Source organism: Micropterus salmoides, unplaced genomic scaffold (assembly GCF_014851395.1).
Source record: "Micropterus salmoides isolate LMB-PRFRI ecotype aquatic unplaced genomic scaffold, ASM1485139v1 Ms_hic_scaffold_15, whole genome shotgun sequence".
In the NCBI taxonomy this organism is placed as follows: domain Eukaryota; kingdom Metazoa; phylum Chordata; class Actinopteri; order Centrarchiformes; family Centrarchidae; genus Micropterus; species Micropterus salmoides.
This window is the reverse complement of record NW_024040596.1, coordinates 10,426,283-10,448,636: the sequence shown is the minus strand read 5'-3', so window position 1 is coordinate 10,448,636 and position 22,354 is coordinate 10,426,283. Positions and strand designations below refer to the sequence as shown.

The 22,354-nt window shown below is 39.7% G+C and overlaps 1 protein-coding gene across 3 annotated transcripts in view; it reads right to left on the bottom strand.

The window, feature by feature from the left end:
• The window catches only part of LOC119903947 (E3 ubiquitin-protein ligase SH3RF3-like), a 102,666-nt gene that overhangs the window by 29,425 nt on the left and 50,887 nt on the right, over positions 1 to 22,354 (bottom strand). For all 3 annotated transcript variants that reach the window (XR_005444633.1, XM_038720269.1, XM_038720268.1), the window contains exons 2-3: positions 7,538 to 7,813; positions 4,435 to 4,530 (exon numbers count right to left, since the gene is read on the bottom strand). Coding sequence is in view for 2 of the 3 variants with exons in the window: in XM_038720269.1 (XP_038576197.1) it covers positions 4,435 to 4,530; positions 7,538 to 7,813 (372 nt within the window). In the remaining variant the exon portion in view is untranslated. The remainder of the gene's footprint in view (positions 1 to 4,434; positions 4,531 to 7,537; positions 7,814 to 22,354) is intronic.

Sequence of the window (22,354 nt, the reverse complement as noted above, 5' to 3'; positions counted from 1 at the left end):
TTTCTTTAATGTGCTCATGTTCATCAAAGTTGTGTATTCCAGGCTCCGATGACTCGTTTGTGAGCTCAGCAATAGTCTGTGAAAAGCTAGCTCAGATTTGTTTCCGAGCATTATTTGGGCAGAATGAAACGGACAAATTCATTCATTTTTAAAAGAAATTGTTAAAAACTTTTGCCTTTGAGTGTGACTTAAATGATTTTATACCTGAGGCCAACTTTTGTGGCAGATATTACATGTCAATGTAAAACAGTTTTAATAACTTTGAGTGCTGTAATGTGTTACATGCAGGCTACATATACACCTGAGAGAAAGATGTGTATTAAACACCTGCATCACCGCAGGTCTTTGCATAGATAGCAATAGCTCTGCGCAGTTTTCAGCAGTGGTCTCTATAGTGTAAAACCAAACGTGTGAAGCAAATATAACACTTACAGTACATGTCTTTAATGACTATATAATCAATTTAAACTTCTTGTATGGACATTTTTGGTGTAATCTTGGTGAGGTGGTGAGAGGGCATGGTCTCTAAGATGTTGTGCTTCACTGAACTTTGTCTTGTATGTGCGTGTGTGTGCCTGTCTCAACAGACACAAATTTACATCGCAATCATGTCAGCTTAGCGTAACCTCAAACTCCTGAACAATCCCTGGGGAGTAAGTGGAGCATTTCTTTCTTTCTGTGTGTGTGCGTGTGTGTGTGTGCGTGCATGTGTGTACGCATGAGAGTGTACAGGATCGAACTGTCTGGGCTCAGTGTTGGTGATGTTGCATTTCCATAGTAATAGATATGCTAATCAAAGCCAAAGCATATGCTAATAAGCATGATGGATTGATGCTGCAGATATAACTCAGTTTGCTCTCATGAGGCGGACTAGAGGACACACACATACACAGACACACACATGTACACACACACACACACACACACACACACACACACACACACACACACAGAAGGTCAGTGAGACCACACGCTCGAAAACATATTATATTGCAACTAATCAAGTAACCTTTATCCATGCATTCAAGTTTGTACCTCTACATACTGCCAGTCACACACTCTCTCTCTCTCTCTCACACACACACACACACACACACACACACACACCAATGACTGCTGTGTCAGTTTCTCTTTAATGACCACAGCTATAGTGTCCGGTCATGCTGCAGTAAAGTAGATAAGGGTGTGTGTGTGTGTGTGTGTGTGCGTGTGTGTGAGAGAGAGAGTGGGATAGCGAGGAATCGAGAAACATTGTTGATAGACAATTATTCACTTCGTCTTTTTGGCTGAATGAAATCTCCAAGGTCATCTATCATGTGTTGAGCTTACTGTATTTTCTGAACTCAGTGTCTTTTGGAGGGTGGGTGCTCTCTCCAGGTAACAGTGAGACTGTAGCTGATGAGCTGATATCTGCACTGAGAAAAGGATAAGCCAGCAAGATGCATGCAGGCTCATGCACACACACACACACACACCTGCTACTAGTTGTGTGTGTGCGTATTTTTGTTTTACTATGTGCGTAGGGTCCAAAAAACAGGATTCACTAGTTTTGTGGGGACCATAATACTGGACCCCACAAGTTTAAATGGCTGTTTGAGGGTTAACACTTGGTTTTAGGGTTCAGTTTAGAATTAGGTTAAGGGTAGGTAAAGGGGTAGGGGTAGGGTAAGGTTAAGGGCATGTGGTTAGAGTAACGGGCTAGGAATGCATTATGTCAATGAAGTCCCCACGAAGATAGCAAGACAGGCATGTGTGAGTGCTCCAACTCCCTACTGCTGCAGAGACAGCGAGATATGTAAAGCGAAACTAAGAAAAAGATCATAAAAGAAGGAGACAGGTGTCCTTGACATGGATCTGAACCATATTCATCCCAAACCTGGCCCAAAAAAACAAAACAAACAAAGCCTGTTTCAAACTATTCTCTTTTTGCATGAATCAATCTCAGTCTGCCAAAACCCATCTGCACTTCATCAAAGCTGATATCACATCCGGCTGAACCAAACTTCCCAACAGCGCTCCTATACTTGTACAACCCAATCCAACCCACTCAGCACACCCACCTGAGGTCAAGTCCAGTATAGTATATTTATAACATTAATCCACTCCAGGTGCACATAAACTCCACAAACCACCCAAAACCTCATCAAGATACAGATACAGCTACACCCACCTAAACCCAAAATAAACCAACTCCAAGTATGCGCCCACACCCATTATATCCACCTGCAACTGCCAAAATCTAAAACGTAAACTTACATTATATGATTCAGTAAAGATAACCACCAGAAAATAGAGTCATGCTCATCCGAAAAAAGAAAAGAAAATTAGATGGCCATAAAACCTCAATATTACTAACTGTGTATCTGCAGCTTTTCACTTCAATGGGAGAACTGGGTTGGGACAGCAGGGTTCCCAATACAGAGAGCTTCGACAAAGGCTCACCTCGCAAAAAAGCATGGACTTCTTTGTTTGTATTTCATGCAGCCACCAACAAAGCCCCTTGCATTTTTTAAAACTCTGGTTCTATTTTGCGGTCTGAAAGCCTGCTACGGGGGACAGACAGCAGCACCCTCTTCAAATGTAGTGACTCCCTGTCACTTCACACACTTTAATAATTTTGACGGTAATGTTTCGCTGGCATCCCTATCATCTGCTAACCCCTCATCACCAATCTATGCAGACTGCCAAACATTAACACGAGCAGTCTGCATTCCCATCTGAGCGGTGAGACAATAGCTAGAAGAGGCACTTTATATCCAGCAAGACGCGCACACACACACACACACACACACACAGATCAGCAGGAGTCCAGCTGGGCCCTACTCATTAAGCTCTCACCACACACACACACATACACACACACACATGCCCCCTGTACCCCCGCTGTGTCAGAGTGATGGAGAGGCCTAAATTATTGATGAATCTCTATCTAATAGAAACCCCTGTGTGTCTGCGTGTGTTTGTCCTGACATCTCCCGGCCTATGGCTTAATCATCATCACCTAAGATAGTCATTTGGTCAAACAGCTAATTTCAGGGACACGACTGGGCAGCCAGGAGTCCAAACCCGTGCAGGCTGCAAACCCAGAGAGGGAAAGAGTGAGTTTTGAGAGGACAGTATGATTAAAGGTTGGCAAAACAGAAAAAAACATGAGCAGAACAATGCTTTTATATGCATATATCCTGATATCAAGGCATGCATTTTGTTGTATAATTGAGTGTTTGTTGTATTAATAGCAGATGGAAAGCAATATAATCTTTAAAAGCAGCATGCAGTATGAGTCATCCCATTAGTCTCTCTCTCTAATCTCCACCTTAATGAATTTCTCTAAGCTATGCTACATGAATACACAATGCACTAGCTACACTAGATCTGACCTTATAGAGTCTTATTGTCTTCACAAACACGCATACATAGCAGTACTCCCCAGTTTGAGTGAATCTCCTGTCAGTTTTGAAGGTTTCATCATTTGTTTTCGACACAGCCACGAGAGAATCAGTGTGTTCACAAATTTAAAGCCTTGACAACAGCAAGAAAGAAGGAAACACACATCCTTCCAGTTTCTACTTAGAAGCCTTAAATGTGACCCAGAGCAACTTGCATTATATTTTGTTCAGTTGCACAAGGATTAAAGTAAACTATATTTCACTCTTGACAGGCATGGCATTATGAAAGGAGGTACAATTTTTGGGGTGTTGGGCTTTTATCCTTTTACTGAGAGCAAATCCCTAAAAGAAAACTCCACCTCAGCCTTGCTTCAAACAGCATTGCTAATGCAATTTGTATTTCTGGGGCAATTCGAATGTTTTGGTTGTGTATTCCTACAGATACGAGGTCAAACATAGCTGCCATAAAATCACATCCCGATACGGAAACATGTGGAACCTCAATGCAGTTTAACATAAAAGCATAATGCTTTTTATAGAGAATAATGAACACACAAAACACTTATACACACACACACACACACACACACACACATATATATATTTATATATATGTATATATATTTATATATGATCAATTTCCACCAACTAATATAGAGCTACGTCTTCACCATGTACAACATAACAAATCAAATATATCTGAAACCTGGGAGCATTCATTTATTATCTGACCATACTGTATTCAGGATATTACGTTTTCACTGGTGATCGATTCACCCGCTCTTTATAAAATCTGAATAAGCCAGCCTCCACTTATATGAATGAGGGGGAATCCGGCAGACAGGACAAGAAAGGACTTTCACCTTAAGAATGAAAATGTTTTCTGCCTCTTCTCTCAAACATAGCAGTAAGATAAATGGAATTACTGTAACACAGGTGTTCTGCTGTAACATTGCTGTTGCTTTTACAGCTCTTCCTCTAATAACTTTTTATAACGTTTTATGTGTGTGTGTGTCTGTGGTCGTGTGTGTAATGTCTGTGGGTTTACCTCCACATAGAGAATGGGAAAGATGCCAATCTTGTCTCCCAGCATGCCTTCTGCCCAGTTATCGTCCACTCGCCTGATAACTGTCAGTACCTCATCCTGGACAGAAGAGGAAATGAGTGAGACTACACACATACACACTGGTGTTCTTGCATGCTGTATACAAAACACTTTTCCCAAGGTACACACACTGATTTCAGTTCATTTTAGGTGCTTTCATTTCAAATGCTAACCAATCAGCAGCTTTTCAGTTCAGTTCACGGTGTCGCAGATAATCACTTTTATATACAAACCCTCTAAGTATGTGTGAGTATGAGCGTTTTGCGAAAACATTATTATTTCTTGCAATTCTAACTTTGATGGGGCCAAGTGTTGAAAGCTTCCTTATTCTAGGTTTTGTGGCAGCAGTGTACAGTTTTGGAGTGTTCAAATCATGAAAAATGTGAGCTAAAACTGGTTTGGTGAATGTAAAACTGTATATGCAGAGGTGAAAACTGATGCATCTTACCATAGGTTGTGCTATTTTTGCAAATAGCTCCAAAATGACACTGTATAAAAGACAGTTTAACTATATATCCATTGTACTTACAGGACTGTATGATATGCTCTTTTTCATTGTAAAATATACTAATATTATATCTGACACTCATGGAAACATTGTGTTCCTTGTTCACCACACACCCACACCCACAGACTTCATCATGAAAGTATTTTCCCCTCTGCTGCTCCTCTCCTCTCGTGAATGCGAAGGTCTTGGTAAGACCATTAGGGATGGCAGTGATAATGGTGGTAAATGACTGTGTATTAGTCATACTGAGTAATTGCCTCTCACACTGAGAAAACAGTATCACACACACTGTTTCTGCTTGACAACACCCATACAACACACAACAGGGGCATGCGTCTCTGCGTGAGAGTATGGCTTTGTGTAATCTTCAATCTTGAACCTGTTGATTAGCTTTGCCCTAAAATGCCAAATAATGTAAACTATGGATATCTCATCATTGTCTGTAAATCTGGATGCAGAACAGTGTGTTTGAGACAAGGTAGTATCTACAGCAAAGTATGGCTATGCTTTGCATTGCTGTGATCAGTCGTAAAACACCTATAGTGAAGTCTACAGTACACTGTAATTTAATAATCTTTCTCTCTCTCTACAGAGACACAATTAGAGTGCAGAGACAGAGTGGATGTGTCGAGTGTTCAGTCCTAGCACAAATGAGTCTGTGTAACAGAAGGAACAAAATGATAAGCTTTGAGGAACAGAAGAGTATGCGGAATACAAATGACTCTTTACATCAAACCTAACCTGGATACACACTTCTGAAGGACTGGGAGGACTATAATTTTAGTGACACTTTAACAAATGGGCATGATTTTGAGACGTCAACAAGTCCTGTCATACACCTTTGATATGAACACGCCTGAGAGATTTAACACCTACCCAAATCCGAAATAATTATTTTAACATTTTTTACTTAATTTTCAAAAACGGAATGGGAACGACAGTCAGACCCGGGGATAATTAGTCCCAATCTTAAATGTGATCAACTTTATAAGATCCAAATAGAGAGAGACACCAGTATTGGTTGTGGCATGATGCTCTTCTAATTAACAAGCAGCCTTATTCAAAAAGAGCAGAAATACATGGCATTTTTCATGCACTTTCCTGTTCACACAAAAATTATTAGTTTGATGTCAGATGTCCCACGGGAGAAATCATCACTTCACTTTAAAGGGAGAGTAAGTGATTCTGCAGGATTGTTGTCAACGCAGCTGAGTTCAAATATCAAATACACGCACTTTAGTACTCCCTCAGAATTTTTTCCTTTTTTATGGACATGCGACTGGAGTCAGTGGAATTTGTTTTCGGTACAGCATGTCCAAAAAAGCTCATGTAGGCAGACATGATGTATTAGACAATAAATAATAATAACAATGTTAGATGTCACTCTGCCTTAAGGAGCTAGAATCCACATGACAAATTGTATTTGTGTGGAACAGTAATTCACCTGTGTAGTTTTAAATTCATGGTGGTGTAAATTTAGTTTTAGGGCCTTTCATCTATCTTTTTTTTCTTCCAGCTTGGTGGTAGAACCATAAGAAATTGACTACAAGCACAAAATATGTATCAGTTGCCGGCATCTTCATTCCAAAAATAGATTAAAAAAATTCTTATGGTCAGAGTAGACTGGTAGTTATGGGGAAATCTTTGTGGGCAGCAGCTGCTACTGTATGTTACCTCCATCCTCGAAATACCTCATATCAGACCCACTGGATTACAGAGCTAATGACTGAAATCAGCCACTGAAATCCCTCTCATGTTATCAAATTCAGTTTTAAAGCAGTGTAAAATGTTAAAACATGGTACAATAAAGCAAAACATTATACCAGTATAAAAACATCCTTTAAAAAAATCCCTTAACTAACTAGTGTGTATACCTCTTCACAATACTATGCAAATGATTTTCAGAGTTCCTTCCATTAATAACTTGTTCCATATCAAGAAATTAGTTGACTGTACCACAAAGAAGATTCAGATTTTAGCTACTTAAAAGTATTTTAGCTGACAGGAGTCTGATGAAGCTCATGTTCATGCAACAATATTACTACTATCAAATAACACATATTACAAACAATCACACTAATGACTGTCAGAGAAAAGCAGCAGTACAGCAACAACAGCCTATATATGTATCTGTTCTAACTGTATTTCTTTGGATGTGAAAGCTGATCATATTATTTTATTTACAAAATAGAAAAAATGGAGTACAAGCAAAATATGTAGAAAAAATGTGAAAACTGCAGTTCCTTTGGGAAGGAACCACCCAGAGCATGCAGTTGTTCAATCTGTTGTGTTTGACCTTGCTGTTGTTTACATTCTGGGAACCAAACACAAGAGGGGAGTCAGTGGTGACTGGTTTAACACCACAGATAAGTGTTTTATTCTACTACTCTATGTTACATATACAGCCATCCCTTCAATCTCTCCACTGATTGATACATATTTTCTTATTATTGCATTTATTCAGTGTCTGATATAACTGTACAGTGTCCTCAGTGAGTGTGTGTGTACAGCATGTGTCTGTATGTGAGTGTGTGTTACCTTGCTGAAGGCCAGACAGTCTTTATCCTGGTCTTTATCTTTGACCTCAAAGTCGTACAGTGCTTTGCCCTGGGGTGGAGTTTGGCTCAGGGGACGCAGCAACTGGATGTAACTAGCGGGCAAAAAACCATGGCAACCGTTAAGCTCGCCGTGGTACCAGTTGTCATCCACCTTGCGTCGCAGGATGATGATGTCACCCTTGGAAAATTGGAGATCGCCTGGTTCTTTTCCTTCGTAGGAGTAGAGGGCTTTTCCGCAAGGCAACGCTGGGATATTCTGAAAAATAATACACATACATACACTAACTGTACAAACAAAGCACTTTTATCTACATGCATCTGAAAAGCTGTAAATATTTTGTTCCTCACCATGTTGAGGAACAACATGTTCCACATAATGTACTGAGTGACACTTTTTTGTGTCTGTTTTTTTTGGTTTGACCTGAAGTGACAGTGAGATTTAAGTCCATTTTTTGATCAGTCTCTGGTTAGTTCGGGACATAGCATAAAGCCTAAAAAAGAAACAGTTCTGTTACACAAAATTCATTATGTTTACATTTTTTTTTCTTGGGAAATACTGGCTGTTTGGACCTCTTCAGCCCTCTTAAAATCCTTCAAATGAAACAATGTGAGAGGGACAAAAATAACTCTCTTCTCTGCACTGAGACCATAACCTGCGTGACACAAGCCAAAAAGATTAGGAAGCGTGAGGTTAGTACATTTACATGTTGCTGTTTTAGACACTGTATTTTGCTTCTAAATTGTTGTTTCCTATGTGAATGAGTAGATTACCTGCCAGTTATCTTACCCTACACTAGAAAACAGGGTCTCAGTAAGAATAGGGTACAGCTCCACATAGTGATTAACATAATAGGTTAGGTGACAGGTGCATTTTTACATAAAAATCTTGCATAGAGCAGCATTAAGTGCATTTTGAGACCTCTACAGAGGATTAAAAGCATTGCTGTCAAGTAGTAGTGCCACTGTGTGAGAACGATGCCAGATAACTGCATCTCACAAACCTTGGGGCTGACACTTTCCTCAGTTTACAGTGAACTGCATTTCATTATATTCTTCCTATTAAGACTGGAATGTGTGCCTTTTGTGCCATGTCTGGAACAAATCAGTTTCAAGTCAGTTAGTTGAACTGTTAACAATATAAAATGTGTTGTACAGGTGTATTTGCATTGCGCTCTACTCTTCATTTTTACATATTACCCCATATTTGAAGGAAGGTACAAATGAAGCAGTGACTCCTGCAGTGATAAGTAAATTCATTTTTGAAAGAAAAAAAAAATTCTGGGGAGTAAAGTGGTTTTGAAGCAACTCAAAACAGTGGAAAATCCAGTATGTTGCAAACTGTTTGCCCTGGAGACAAATGTGCTGAGCATGGGTAGTTGGATATGTGCTCCAAGTTTCATTTTATTCCCTCCAGCAGTATGTGAGATATGACTGGTTATTAAAATGTTTGTCAGGTAATTGCTGCCCCCACCTTGGGCCAAGTAATTTTGAAAATGCCAGAGCGGAGTAATGCATCACTCTCTGGAGTTTCATCAAAATCTGGTCTGTGGTGTCTTGCTTATCACATGTCAAGGAAGGACACACACTGATCCATTTATCCTACACAAACTCATTTTTTACATGATACCATACTTCTGTAGAAAATGATTAAAATGATGAATTCATCTCAATTCATGTTAAAGTTCTATTAAAAAGTTTTGATCAATTTCCACTTGACCGTTTGCTAACCCCCTCCCCACTAAGCTAAATATATATGTGCATATATATATATACACACATATAATACAGTAAAATACAAAAGTAAAAGTGCTATGAAAGGTTGACAGGTGTAGAAAACAACTGAGGGGAGTGGGGCATCAATCTAGGTGAAGTTATACAGGATCAAGTTCATATTAGATGTGGTTAGATTACATGTTGTCCAATAAAAGACCCAATCAACAAGTGTATATATTTTTTAACCTGTAGGTGACATAAAAGCTACATTTGTATACAACCAGACAGACAGATATTCATCATCACACCTATATTCACATTCTCCACCACGGGCAGCTAAACAAACACTGCAGCGTTTAGGATACGGTTAAACTGAACATGTTCTTGAAAGAGTTATTAAAAGAAAATTTATCTTAAAGAAGATCCAGGTAAACAAAGAGCAGCACTTAACTGAAGAGAGAATGCATGAGAGAAAAACTTATTTTCTTCCCAGAGGAGGTGTTTACAATAACACACACACACACTCTTATAATGTCACGTATAAACTAATTCTCCCCAGACGCTACACTAAAGAGAAAGGCCAGAGGCTCCGCTGCCTGACTGAACTGAGATCAGTGGTGACGCAATATGAGGAAACACTCATGACAAAATACTCAAAACTAATGCTGCTGTATGTAAACAAGGCCTGCAGACCCCATAAATATTACACCCAGAGGTGAGTGACCCCATTTACACCATTTAGTGTCTCATATCTGGATAAAATCCAGATGCAATTTAGTACATTTTCAGTTACACTAAGTCACTTATCTGTTGGCCAGGTTACAAATGTAATTGTAATCCATGAAAATCAGCTCTCCTCCAGTTCACCGGCTGGTGGTAATGTACATGAAGCTGTTTGGTAGCTGCCATGAATGCCAGAAGAATAACTCGTGCACTTTAGTACTACACTGACAATTAACAGTTAGTAATCAAAGCTATAAATAGCCCTCAACTAAACACATTAAATGCTCCCATGGATTAATTTACACTACTCCTTTACCCACACAGATCAATGTCACCTACTCAGATTGGTCAGTGGTCAATTTGATCAAAGCTCAGAAACACACTACAGCAGCACGTTGCATTTTCTGCATAATCATTTATGTTTGAAATGGCTGGAGCCAAGCCGCTAATTTCAGTGTAGCTTTAGCTGCCATTATCACAGGGGACAGAGCCTGCAGAGTCTCCCTCCACATAGTACTTTCTAACGTAGACCATAGATTGTATATAAGAAGTGGACGTAGTCATCGTGACGTCACCCATTGGTTTGTGGACTACCGTTTTTAAGCCTTGAGTTTGGCTGTAGGGCGCCGCCATGTTGAGTTTCTTGCAACCAGTGGGACCGAACCTGACCATATTTGGACAAGACGGAGGAGCTAATGGACGTTTGTAGAGCTAACGTGGAACTGTTATTTTAACAGAGCTGACAATTTTGTCTAGCGAACAACAGTCTTAAAACTAAATGTACTCACCAGAGAAAGTGAACAGCCAACTCCTAATAAGCTTTTTCAATGGCGTTGGTTAAATTTACCCAGTGCCGTGGGTACGAGTCACTCCAGCCTGATTGATAGGTCACCATGGTAATGACTTGTCAATCACAGATAATCCCCCCCCCTCCCCCCCAGTCTATTTTCCTCTAAATGGGACCATAATTTACTAAATGAACATCATATTGTATTGAAGAAGACATGAAACTAGTGATTGAGACCATAAACTCATTAGGAAAGTGTTTACTGAGGTAATTAATCAGCTGAGAAGTACGGTCATCCATCCATCCATCGTCAACCGCTTATCCTGCGTACAGGGTCGCAGGGATGTAGGGTCATTTTACCATTATTTCTAATGGAATTTCTAATGTCTTCTTTTTGCAACCAGAAGAGTTGCCCCCTGCTGGCTCTTCAATAGAATGAAGGTTTAAGGGACTTCCGCGTTCAGGTTTCAAACCTCAGGTTTCTGACCGGAAGCTTCCTGCTTGACATAAACATACTTGGGGGAAGTTCATTCTTACGTATGTGTCTGATGAATTTAAACCTTTGCAACATTGCGCTACAATGAGTCTCAAACCACCTCCCAAGACAGTTTAAGCAAATGGATTTCAATACTTTCTAGATGCATTTACACTTTTTTTTGACCAGATTCATCTGAGACACATGAAGTGACTATATGTAAATACTAGGGCTGACCCCTAATAGTCGAGGATTCGATGCTTCGATGGGCAGAGCCTGATCTCACAGTCGAAGCTTCACAGCCAAACAAGGATCATGCCATTTTGGCGATTTGGGGGTGCTCAACGTCTGATTTTACATAGCACTACCAGTTTTTTCCCCAATAAGTTAATATACAGCCTATTTATGCTGTAAATAAACATGTAAAAAGAAAAAAAAACTTTGAAGTGCATGAATAAATCCAAAATTGTAACCCTAACCCTGGGTCGTCAGTGCGCATGTGTGCGTAGGTGTATGTGTGTAGTGGCAGTGGAGGAACACTTGCTGAAGAGACGGAGCCCCAGCTTCACTGGTTTTGTGCCAAGTTGTCCACACCTCGTGGGAGTGTCGGATAATTTATCACCGTTGATGAACACACAAAGAATATTATAGCATTTTTAAACAGCCGGCTACTTCAAATAGACCCGCGAGGAACCGCAAAGTGCATGCAGTTGTCAGCAGCAGGGCATGCACGCAAACTCTGCATAAGACTGGTGAATGGAGAACAATGGAGCACAAAAACACACGATTCGCCTATCAGTCAACTATAGGCAGGGGGACATTATTCAGGGACAGCACTAGTAAATACATCTAATTTCAAAACTATGGACATTCTTTACTGCTATAACAGCCTCCACCCTTCTTGTTTCAGGCTTTCCAAAATCTTTCCACAAGATTTGGACATTTGGCTGCAGGGTTTTGCTCCCAATAATTCACAAGAGCGAGGTCAGGCACTGATGTTGGGCGATAAGACCATAATGATTGTTCACTCCACAAGTGTTGGGGTCGAGGTCAGGGCTCTGTGCAGCCATGTTCTTCCACACTAAACTCGGAAACCATTTCTTTACCTTACTTTGTGCATGGGGGCATTGTTGATTTCCCTCAATTGAAACTAAGGGCCCTAACCCAAACCATGAAAAACAGCAGTGGACCAAAAATACACAAAAACATATGAACAGGTGGCTATAGAGTGTAAAACACAGACATGAGCACATCTATATTAAAGGGTTCTGGCAATTAGTTGAAGCTGAAATAGCAGTACAAAGTCTACGCTTGTATTTCTACACCGCAGTTGAGCATTGTGTGTGTGTGAGTGTGTGTGTGTGTGAAGAAAAATAGCAAAAAGCACTGAATGGAGAAAGGGAAGAGGTGAGGGAGGATACGAGGAGAGCAGTGAAAAATCTGGATAACTTTAGGAAAAGTTAGTAAGTAGTTTAAGTAGTTAAAAGTAGTTTCAGGTCACTGGAGACCTTTTCCACATTAAACTGAAACCATGATCTCTCTCTAACTTAAACCATGTGCTGTGAGTGCCTAAAGATAACCATAAAGAAGTTTAATATAAATAAATACTGTAGTTGGCCTGAGCCAATATTCTGTTGCAAGATATTTTGGCTAAAAACAAATAAAATATGTTATCTGTGAACATTTTACGGATACATTCAGTATAAATATTTTACAATTTTAATGCTAATTAACAACATTTCCTTATTATGTTGATAAAATAAGTAATCTGGGTGTCACTGCTATTCCTCCACACATAATGTTGTAAAAGAGTTGTGTATATAAGTAATTTCTAGGAGACGCGGTTGACCCTGAACCAGCAGGATAAAGCTGGGCAGCGAAGCGGAAGAGCACTGCTGAGGTTCCTTTGAGTTAGGCCATTTTCCCCAACAGCTCCACCGAAGAAGCTGGGAGTGAAAACCTGCAACCAAAACGAAGAGGAGAAAAGAAGAACGGTGGACGGGAATGGAGATGTGAACAAAACCAGCTTTACATTTCAGATTTCATATTACTCTTTTCATCTTCTCACCTGCTTCCCTTCGTTTCCTTCTCCCTCTCTGCCTCTTGTGTTTTCTCACATTCCTGTTATTTTTCTCCGCTCTCATTTCCAGCCTTACACCTTGTCTGTCTTACCTCTCACGTTTCTTTTTCTCTGGGGCACCCAGACTGGGGTGATCTCCTAGAGTCTGCTGGAGGGGCTTAATCAAGGAACCGCTGGGTTTATTGCTCGGAGGGCATCAGCTAAACCAGGGGACCTGGGCCTGAGGCAGGTGGGTAAGGCTTCATGAAGGAGGCCTATATTTAAAAATAATTAAATCTAAACACTGAGCCATTTCTGTTGTTTGCTGTTGTATTATACTAGTTTTTCCTGTTCCTGTGGCTAACTGATCAAATATAGCTTAACTGTTATATATTATGTGGATATTACAAAATCCATCACAAGAGATCTGCCAGAGGAAGCATCTGAAATACACCATAATGTAAACTGAACACCAGCCACTGCAAGAAAGTTCTCCCCTAGCAGAAAATGGAAAAACTTAATGTGTATTACTATTGGTATCACTCCCACCTTACACGAGTTGCAAATGGAAACATTCTTCAAGGTTAAAATGTGAATTATTGCTACATAAAACGTAGTGCCACCTTAGCAGTGTCATTTCTTCAAATAGAATAATACAAGACACTTTTAGACCTTGAATTTTTAAGGGGAAAAGACATTTGTAGGACTTTGATGATGTGTAAGAACTATGAATATGCAATGCAGTAAGTACTTTCCTCTTCTCTTAACTTTTTCTTTCACCCTCACTCTTTCTGTCTCCCCCTCTTTTGTTCTAACTGCTGCGCTACTTGAGTGAGTTGGTGCTTTTGCTTAGTGTCTTCACAGCACTGTAAAGACCATTGCACATGGGCCTCCATAAATGTTCTGGCAAGTTTACTTGTTGGCATCATGATTAAAAGGACCCTGAGTCACTGTAAAATTAATTTTAATAATTTGCTAATAGAGCTTGGAAACATATCTGTAAGTCTTGCTTAACAGCTAAAGGTTGTAATGGTGTAGATGTGTAACTGTATATAAATGAATATGCATACATGCATAATTATACATTTATATATATTTTCTATACTGTACAAATACAACTGGCCATCTTGTGTCACCTTACTTAAGACTAGAGGTGCTCCGATCAGGATTTTTTGGGCCAATCACCGATTGCTGAAAGCAGCATCGGCCGATACCGATCACTGGGTCTATTTGGAGCTTTTTATTTATCATGTAGCATTATACAGTATACTGTATATTTATTTAATTGGTCCTAAAAACAATGTATTAAGTGTTAAAGTTAACAGATGATAAACTGTTTATTTTATTGCCAGGAAACATGGGCAACAAATTCCGCTCTATCTGTGTTAGAGACAAACCATAGCAGCCTTTGCCTGGTTACTGTGAACATCTTATAGCTTAACAAATATAGCTTTACTGTGGAATAAACTATAAAAACTGAACAAAAAGCATCTTTATAAATTTACTATAACCATAAAAACTGCAACAAAAAAGGCTGTAGCCAAAATATTTAGGAGATAAAGGAGCACAGGCATCATGAGTGGATGATAAACTAAAAGTTGCTGCTTTTTATTCTGGAAAGCTCAGGCAGGTTCTGTGGGTTTCAGGAGAGAGAGAGGAGCAGAGAGAGGGAGAAGGGCTACAGAGAGGAGTCAAAACTGCCTTCAGTGAGATTTGAAAATAAATAAATAAAAATAGGCTACAATGTAAATTCCATATTATACAGTCAATTGTTAATATTACATAGGCAACTATATTCATTATAATTTCATATGGTTTACCATTAGTAGGCTATAGGCCTTATATCATTTCAGTGGATTGTTTTCATTTTTAATCCTTGTGCAGGAAGCACAGTCTACATATCTTACATGCTGCCACCGACTTTACCAGAGGGAGAGTAGCAAACAAGGTTTTTATTTGATTTCATAAAGGAGATTTACCGGAAACATTTAACGGATGGAAATCGCGTGAGAACGGAAAAATACTGGAGAATCTCGGGGAAAACGGGAGGGTTGACATGAGAGGAGTAGAGAGAGGAGTGGGGTAATGTGAGGCTACATCCACACTGCTACGTTTTTAAAAACACACATCTAGTGGCCGTTCAGGTAGCTACACAGGCCATGCGCGTGCCAGTGTAAACATGAAGCAGTCTACTCCGCAGTAGCAGACAATTTAGCGAAAGAAGAAAGTAATACAGACCAAGAACCACACCAGGCTTTTTTCTTTTTTTTTTTGCATTGACCAACAACGAAGTCGAACTGTTACTGAAGTAACGGCGGAAAACAGACTGGGAGTTGTCGCAAAGTAAATACAGCGACATGCACAGTAGGCTAACTGTTAAGTTTACACAGTACTTATATTTTAATAAAAATACCAAAACTAAAACTCTGTAAAGCATCGTGTTTTTGCTTTGCATGACTAAGACCGACTCACAAAGCCAAATGTGAGTGTGTGTCATCCTTTTATAAAGTCCTCTGTTTTGTCCACCTGGGTCAGCAGCGTTTTCAAACAAACATCTTCTGATTCACCGTTTTAATCTGGACGGGAGGCGGAAACGTAGCAAAAGGTCTCCGTTTTTGTAACAAAAACAGAGAGAGAGAGAGTTAGTCAGCTGATTGAGTGGCGCCGCTCTTTGCATCAGGAAACTCGCACTGAAGGATCAGTTTCTCTCTCTCTCTCTCTGCCTGTTTGCGGGAGAGAGATGAGCACAGCTGCGACAGTTTCACATGATCGCTTCTGCGTGTTGCTCCACTTGTCTGAATTCTGCTAAACTCTAATTGTAAATGATTATGTAGGCGCATTAATCCCTTCTTGTCTGAGAAGGACTTTGGTGCTAGCTAGCTTTGAAAACCGCTCACACAGCTTAGTGAAACATTTTAGCTTCCGCTGAAAATTTGTCTGGCGAGTATTGCATCATCTGATCTGCTTTTCTTATCGGCCTTTTTAGCGACCACCGATCAAACTAGTTAAAGCCACTATCATCATTGTCATTATTATGATCGGTGACCGATCGATCGGAGCACCCTTACTTAAGACAGCAGTTTAATAAATTCAACATTTAATTATAATTTATATGCACAGGGAAATAAAATCCATAAACCAAATCCAGCTGCAATTTTGTAGAAGAGATATATTTTAAACATTCTTATCCTTGAATATTTTTTTTTTTGTTGCAGAGCCTGCTACAAAAAAAATCTCTTGATGATCCGCCTCAGAAAATTGCATTCTACATACACAACGCAGCTTTAATATTAAAATTTATGACAGTCCAAGAAAACTGCTTTACCTACAGAATCAAAAGATGGTGAGTATAGTAGGAAGTTAAAACTTATCTATGATATCTCCTGTTTCAAATAGGCAACACTTCTATCATAAACTTTAGATGAACTAGAGGAGACAATTTATCGTTGCATTGTGTCGACGGAGATCTGATATCTAGTTAGGGTGCTGAAGCAATAATGAGTCATTTGTCTGCACGTTTTACATCCATCATTGAAGCAGGCTGTGAGATAACTGAGAACACTCTTCTTTATTGGGTTCATTACTTTCAAACTCACTAGTGTTTTCCTGTTGTGCTGCCACCATCGTGAGAAGAGAAACTAATCTAACCAGAACAGCCATTTCATGTGTGAAGAGTGTGACTGTGTGAACAGCAACAACCAAGCCAGGGATGTTGCATTCTACATGTGTGAAAAGGTTTTTTTTAGAGTCATACCTTTCGGTGGTGCAATATTATCGTCAGCCAAAACACACACACATGCATACACACTTTTTATTCAGAATGATTTCTCACCCCTGTGGAGCAGTAATTAGTGTTTGTGGATTTTTAAAATGGACAGAAGGTGTGTGTGTGCGCGTGCGTCTGTGAGACAGAGAGTGTATGTCCCCTGCCCCTGGGGGATCACCACCAACCACTACTGAGATTCCCATCTGTTCAAATCTCTCAGTGTGTGTGTGTCTGCTGCAGCCATAAGGTACAGGGAGGTGACTTGTCCAACATGGGACTGACTGCTCCATTCAACAAGCCCCCTATGACACACACTCACACACACACACACAGAAACACACGCACACACAGGCTGACCATGTGTGGTTAATGGATCAATGAGTTGGTCGCTGTGGACCTTTTAGAACGACTGGGTATCTGAGATTTTCTGCTACTATTGACAAGCACAACCTGAGAAATGTGTTCAGGTTTAAAAACCAACCCTCTTTATGGGTCAACAACTGGCTTATTTTTGTTTTTCCCTGTGCACATTGTTATGACTCAACCATCAATTATCAAGGAACTCTGTCAAAAATTAACATCGCCCAAAAGTAAATATTTAAAGTATTAACAGTATAACCCTCCATTAACAGTAATATTAAGTTACTTTGTTTTCCACATGTCCAGTGGCCTACCTTCTCTTGTTTTAGTACTTAAAATTAGGGCTGCTCCATTTTGACAAGAATCATAATCACGATTATTTTGGTCATAATTGAAATCAAGATTATTAACACGATTATTGATTGACTTAGGAAACATCATGCATTTATGGAACTTAATATATATAATAAATGCTTTATTTTTGTAAATGATTATGCGTTATCCAAAATAGCCCACAAAATAGGAAATGGTAATCAAATGTTGTACTTTAAACAGCATCTTAGAGCCAAGAGGAAGACAGCAATGCTGTGTGTGTGTGTGTGTGTGTGTTTGCACGCGCACACGGATTGGAGCAGAGCAGGTGACAGGGGTACTCAAGTTGACAACAACTTGTTATGTTACACAACGCCGAAATTTTACATTACATACATTTAGCTAATTAGAGGTTGCACGCCTCTGGAGCAACTAGGGGTTAAGTGTCTTGCTCAGGGAAACATTGGTGTCTCACAGTGGATTCGAAACCGGGTCTCACACAAAAGGCACGTGTCTTATCCACAGCAACATCACCACCCCAACAGTGGTGTTCCATTGGGAGATGCAGTTACTTAAACTAACAGTGAGGAAAGTATAGGCTAAATCTACGGGCTAAATCCGCCTTCCTTAGAGGAAAAGTCTGCTAGCCGCTAGGCTAATTTCTGCAGTGTAAATAGGCTTAAGCTAATAACGGTAACTAGCAGGTTGTAGCAGCTATTACCCGTCATGAAGTAAACATCACAGCTGCTGAGAGTGAGTTGGGCTTTTAGGGAGGGGCGGGGGGCGCCACTGTGAAGTAAAGGGTGCGCGGCAAAATGAGTGTCACTGCGAAACAGCATGTATACAATAATCATTTTAATTTGATTATTTTTATGATCGTTGGAAGCCAAAATCGAAATAATGATTGAATTTCGAATAATTGCAGCCCTACTTAAAATGTTTTATACCAGAGAAGATCAATCAGTTTTTTTCAGTCATCTGGTTAAATGTCATGTCAACTTCAGCAGTGTAAAGCACAAAATTACATCTACATCTTGAGGACATTTAGTTTCAGTTTGTCTGTATATACAGCATTATAATTATTAATACAGCATTGAGTAGGGATGTGTAACGGACATACATGTAACATGACCACAGATATGCATATGGATGTCTGTAAATTTATAAATCAATTTCTTTATTTGTAAAGGAGAATGGAGAACACTGAATGAAAAAGAAGGACTTCATGGTGTGTGAAATGGAGGTGGCTGTTACTGAGGTTGAGGCTACATTGGAGGAGAATGAAGCTTTATTGTTTGTTGGTCAGAGCAGTGGTGTGACCAATAAGAGAAAAAGTGTTTTGAGTGGCAGCACATCACAGCTGCAGTAAATACTCCTGGTGCAGAGGCACAACCCTTGCTTATTCTTCTTTCTTTCTTTCTTTCTTTCTTTTTGAATGTACACATTATGTTGTACTTGACAAACCCTTTGTCCTTTGACTGTCTCTTTGCATTCTATCTCTGCATTTATCTCCATTTCTTCCCTATAGTTTTTTGGAGGGGAGTTTTTCCTTTTCTGAAACAAGGGTCTAAGGGTAGAGGGTGTCTTATGATGTGCATATTGCTAAACCCCTTGAGGCAAATTAGGGATTTGTGATATTGGGCTGTATAAATAAAATTTAGATGACTCTGTTATCTGTGCCAAGTCATTATTTAATGTAGATTTGTTTTCCTGATTAAAAAAAATAAGCAAAAGACTAGTGCTGTCAGCATTAACATGTTAATCACGATAAGATTAAGGACCGATTATAGCGCATTTTAATTGTGTTAATTGCGTGTGTCAAATATTCTCATTTTACACTGTCACTGGTGCTGTTACCAAAGAATCTTTGGCTGCTCCTATTTTTGACCCTTCGATGCACCCTTACTTATGCTGCCACAGACACTTCCTACCTCCTGCTGCAGCCATTGAGATAAACAACAACAATTTCCTGAATTGTGGGTTTTACTTTAAGAAACTCCCAGATGACAAGTCAAAAGCAGTATGCACCTTTTGTGAAATGGAATTAAAATATCCCTGAAGCACTTTGAGCTTAAGCTAATGTTACCATCAGTGAGCTAAGCATGCAGCTAGTACAGCCAATCAGGTTGATGCTAGCGGACTGAGGCAAAGCACTATTTTGGAGAGTGCAAGTCATCTACATTGTCGTCGCGGGGGACAATTGTTGCATGCTTACATAGCCTGTACGAAATGGATAAAGTAGCCAAACTGAAACTCCTACTTCAAGCAAATGCTATCTCATTGGTTTCAACTGAACTCAAAAATAATGTAGCTATGGAGTATTTTGTTTGTTATGCACTTTATAATAATGTGTGTACATTTTGTACATGCACTTTTGCTATAGAATTCTGAAAGACTATATTTCAGAAGGCATTGATTGTTTTACCGCAGTCTTTGATTTGAAATAATCAAATAAATCTTAAAGTCAAGTTCATATACTAACTTTCTTTGCATTAATTGGATTTCCAATCAAGATACACTGGTAAGAATTGTTATCATTGTTAATACAGACTTAAAACAGTTAAGAGATATAATAATAATTATAATAATAATAATAGAATTGAATTTAAATCATGTGATAAACATGGGATAAATCACAATTAACTATTGAAATTCAGCGATTAATCATGATTAAGAAAAAATTTATCGTTTGACAGCCCTGAAAAAGCAAAATCGTGGCTGCGGTGGTTTTCGAATCAAAATTGATTTTACCCAGTACAATGCTTTGTATTGACATGCTGCACTGTAGTTTCCTCTGGCGGGGTCAGGAGTCACTGGAGCTTCCCTGCCCTTAACAAGGGTCTGACTTCTACAACTGCCTCATCGCTAGATTTGCTCCTCGGGGGGAAGAAGACACAGGTCTGATGGTGAATGAAGCTGCTGCAGTGAACCACATAAACAGGTGTTCTTTGACAGTGAAGCCTGCGACACTCCTGAGACAAACATTGTTTAGGCCTGGATGTTGATTGTGACATGACATTGACATTTTGACATTACCCCAAGAAGACAATTTGATATTGAGACAAATTGAACTATAGTAGAAAGTTATACAGGCCATGTAACGGCTTGCAGTATACTTGCGCTTTACACGTATATATAATTTTATTTATAATTTTAGGCTTCAAGTCAACTTCCGGGTTCTGTTCCAGAAGTAAGAAAACCTTATTAAAAATCCAGTTAACATTTGCACACCAAAACTACCGTCTTGGATCAGAGCCTTTCTCAGCAGCATATTGTGTGGCTCGCCTCATATGGTTAGACAGTTGTTTTTTCTGGAAAAGAATCGAATATCATTGTTTATTCAATATTTTTGTTTTTAGCTGCTTTTGAAGAACACGATTTGCTCAACAGTAGAGACGACTATAGGAGAGAGTCGAGATGTCTAGCTAGCTCAGGCATGTCTATAATGACACCAGTATAGACAGGAGCAAACACTGAGATGGAGATGTTTTAAGACTTAAATTTAAATTACTTTAGAGGAGCGAGTTGGTGAATTTTATAGATATGGAAATACAAAACTGGGCAGCACGGTCATACAGTGGTTAGCACTGTTGCCTCACAGCAAGAACGTCGTGGGTTCAAACCCTGGATGCCCCAGCCTTTCTGTGTGGAGTTTGCATGTTCTCCCCGTGTCTGCGTAGGTTCTCTCCAGGTGCTTCGGCTTCCTCCCACCATCCAAAGACATGCGGCCTAGGTTGATTGGTGACCCTAAATTGTCCTTGAGTGTGAGTGTGACTGGTTGTTCGTCTATGTGTGGCTCTGCGATGGACTGGCGACCTGTCCAGGGTGTACCCCGCCTTTCGCCCGATGTCAGCTGGGATTGGCTCCAGCCCCCCGCGACCCTGTACTCAGGATAAGTGGTTGGCGATGGATGGATGGATGGATGGAAATACAAAACCAAAGAACGGTGGCATGAGCACCTGCGCTGCCATGCTTGTAGTTTCTTTCATGGGAGCTTAGTTATTTCTCACAAAGTAAACTTTAAACGGAGACTAAGTGATTCTGCAGAAGGAATATTGATATTTGAACTCAACTATCTAACAAATCCACCAGTCCCTTCAGTGTTGACGATCCCTTTAAAATCACTAAGGTTTCTTATACAAACTGCTGTAGTAATTTGTCTTATATGGAAAGAAAACCTCAAAAACAAGCATAATTTTTTCATAAAAACCGATGAAAGAAATGATGAATGAGAGATTGCAATGATTTGCAGACACTAGTGGATCAAAGGCTACAACTACAATGATTGTGTGTTAGACTGCAGATGACTACACATCAATACTGTGGCTGAATGCATCATACTGATGGAGGACCGAACCTCCTTTTATTAATGCGGCCACAGTAAAGCTTCAGTCTCAAAATGTTTCCGGGGGCATCGTCAGTGGGTGTGGACCAAAGTTACTTTTCTGGAGATTGGATCAACCTTTGACCAACTCACTGGACAAATGCACCACTCACTGGCCTGTCCTTAAGGTCTTCTTCTAGTTAAGCAGCTGTTCATGCAGTTTAGGAGATAAGAGGCACCAAAGTCAAAATACATCGCTGCTCTTTATCGTCATCGTC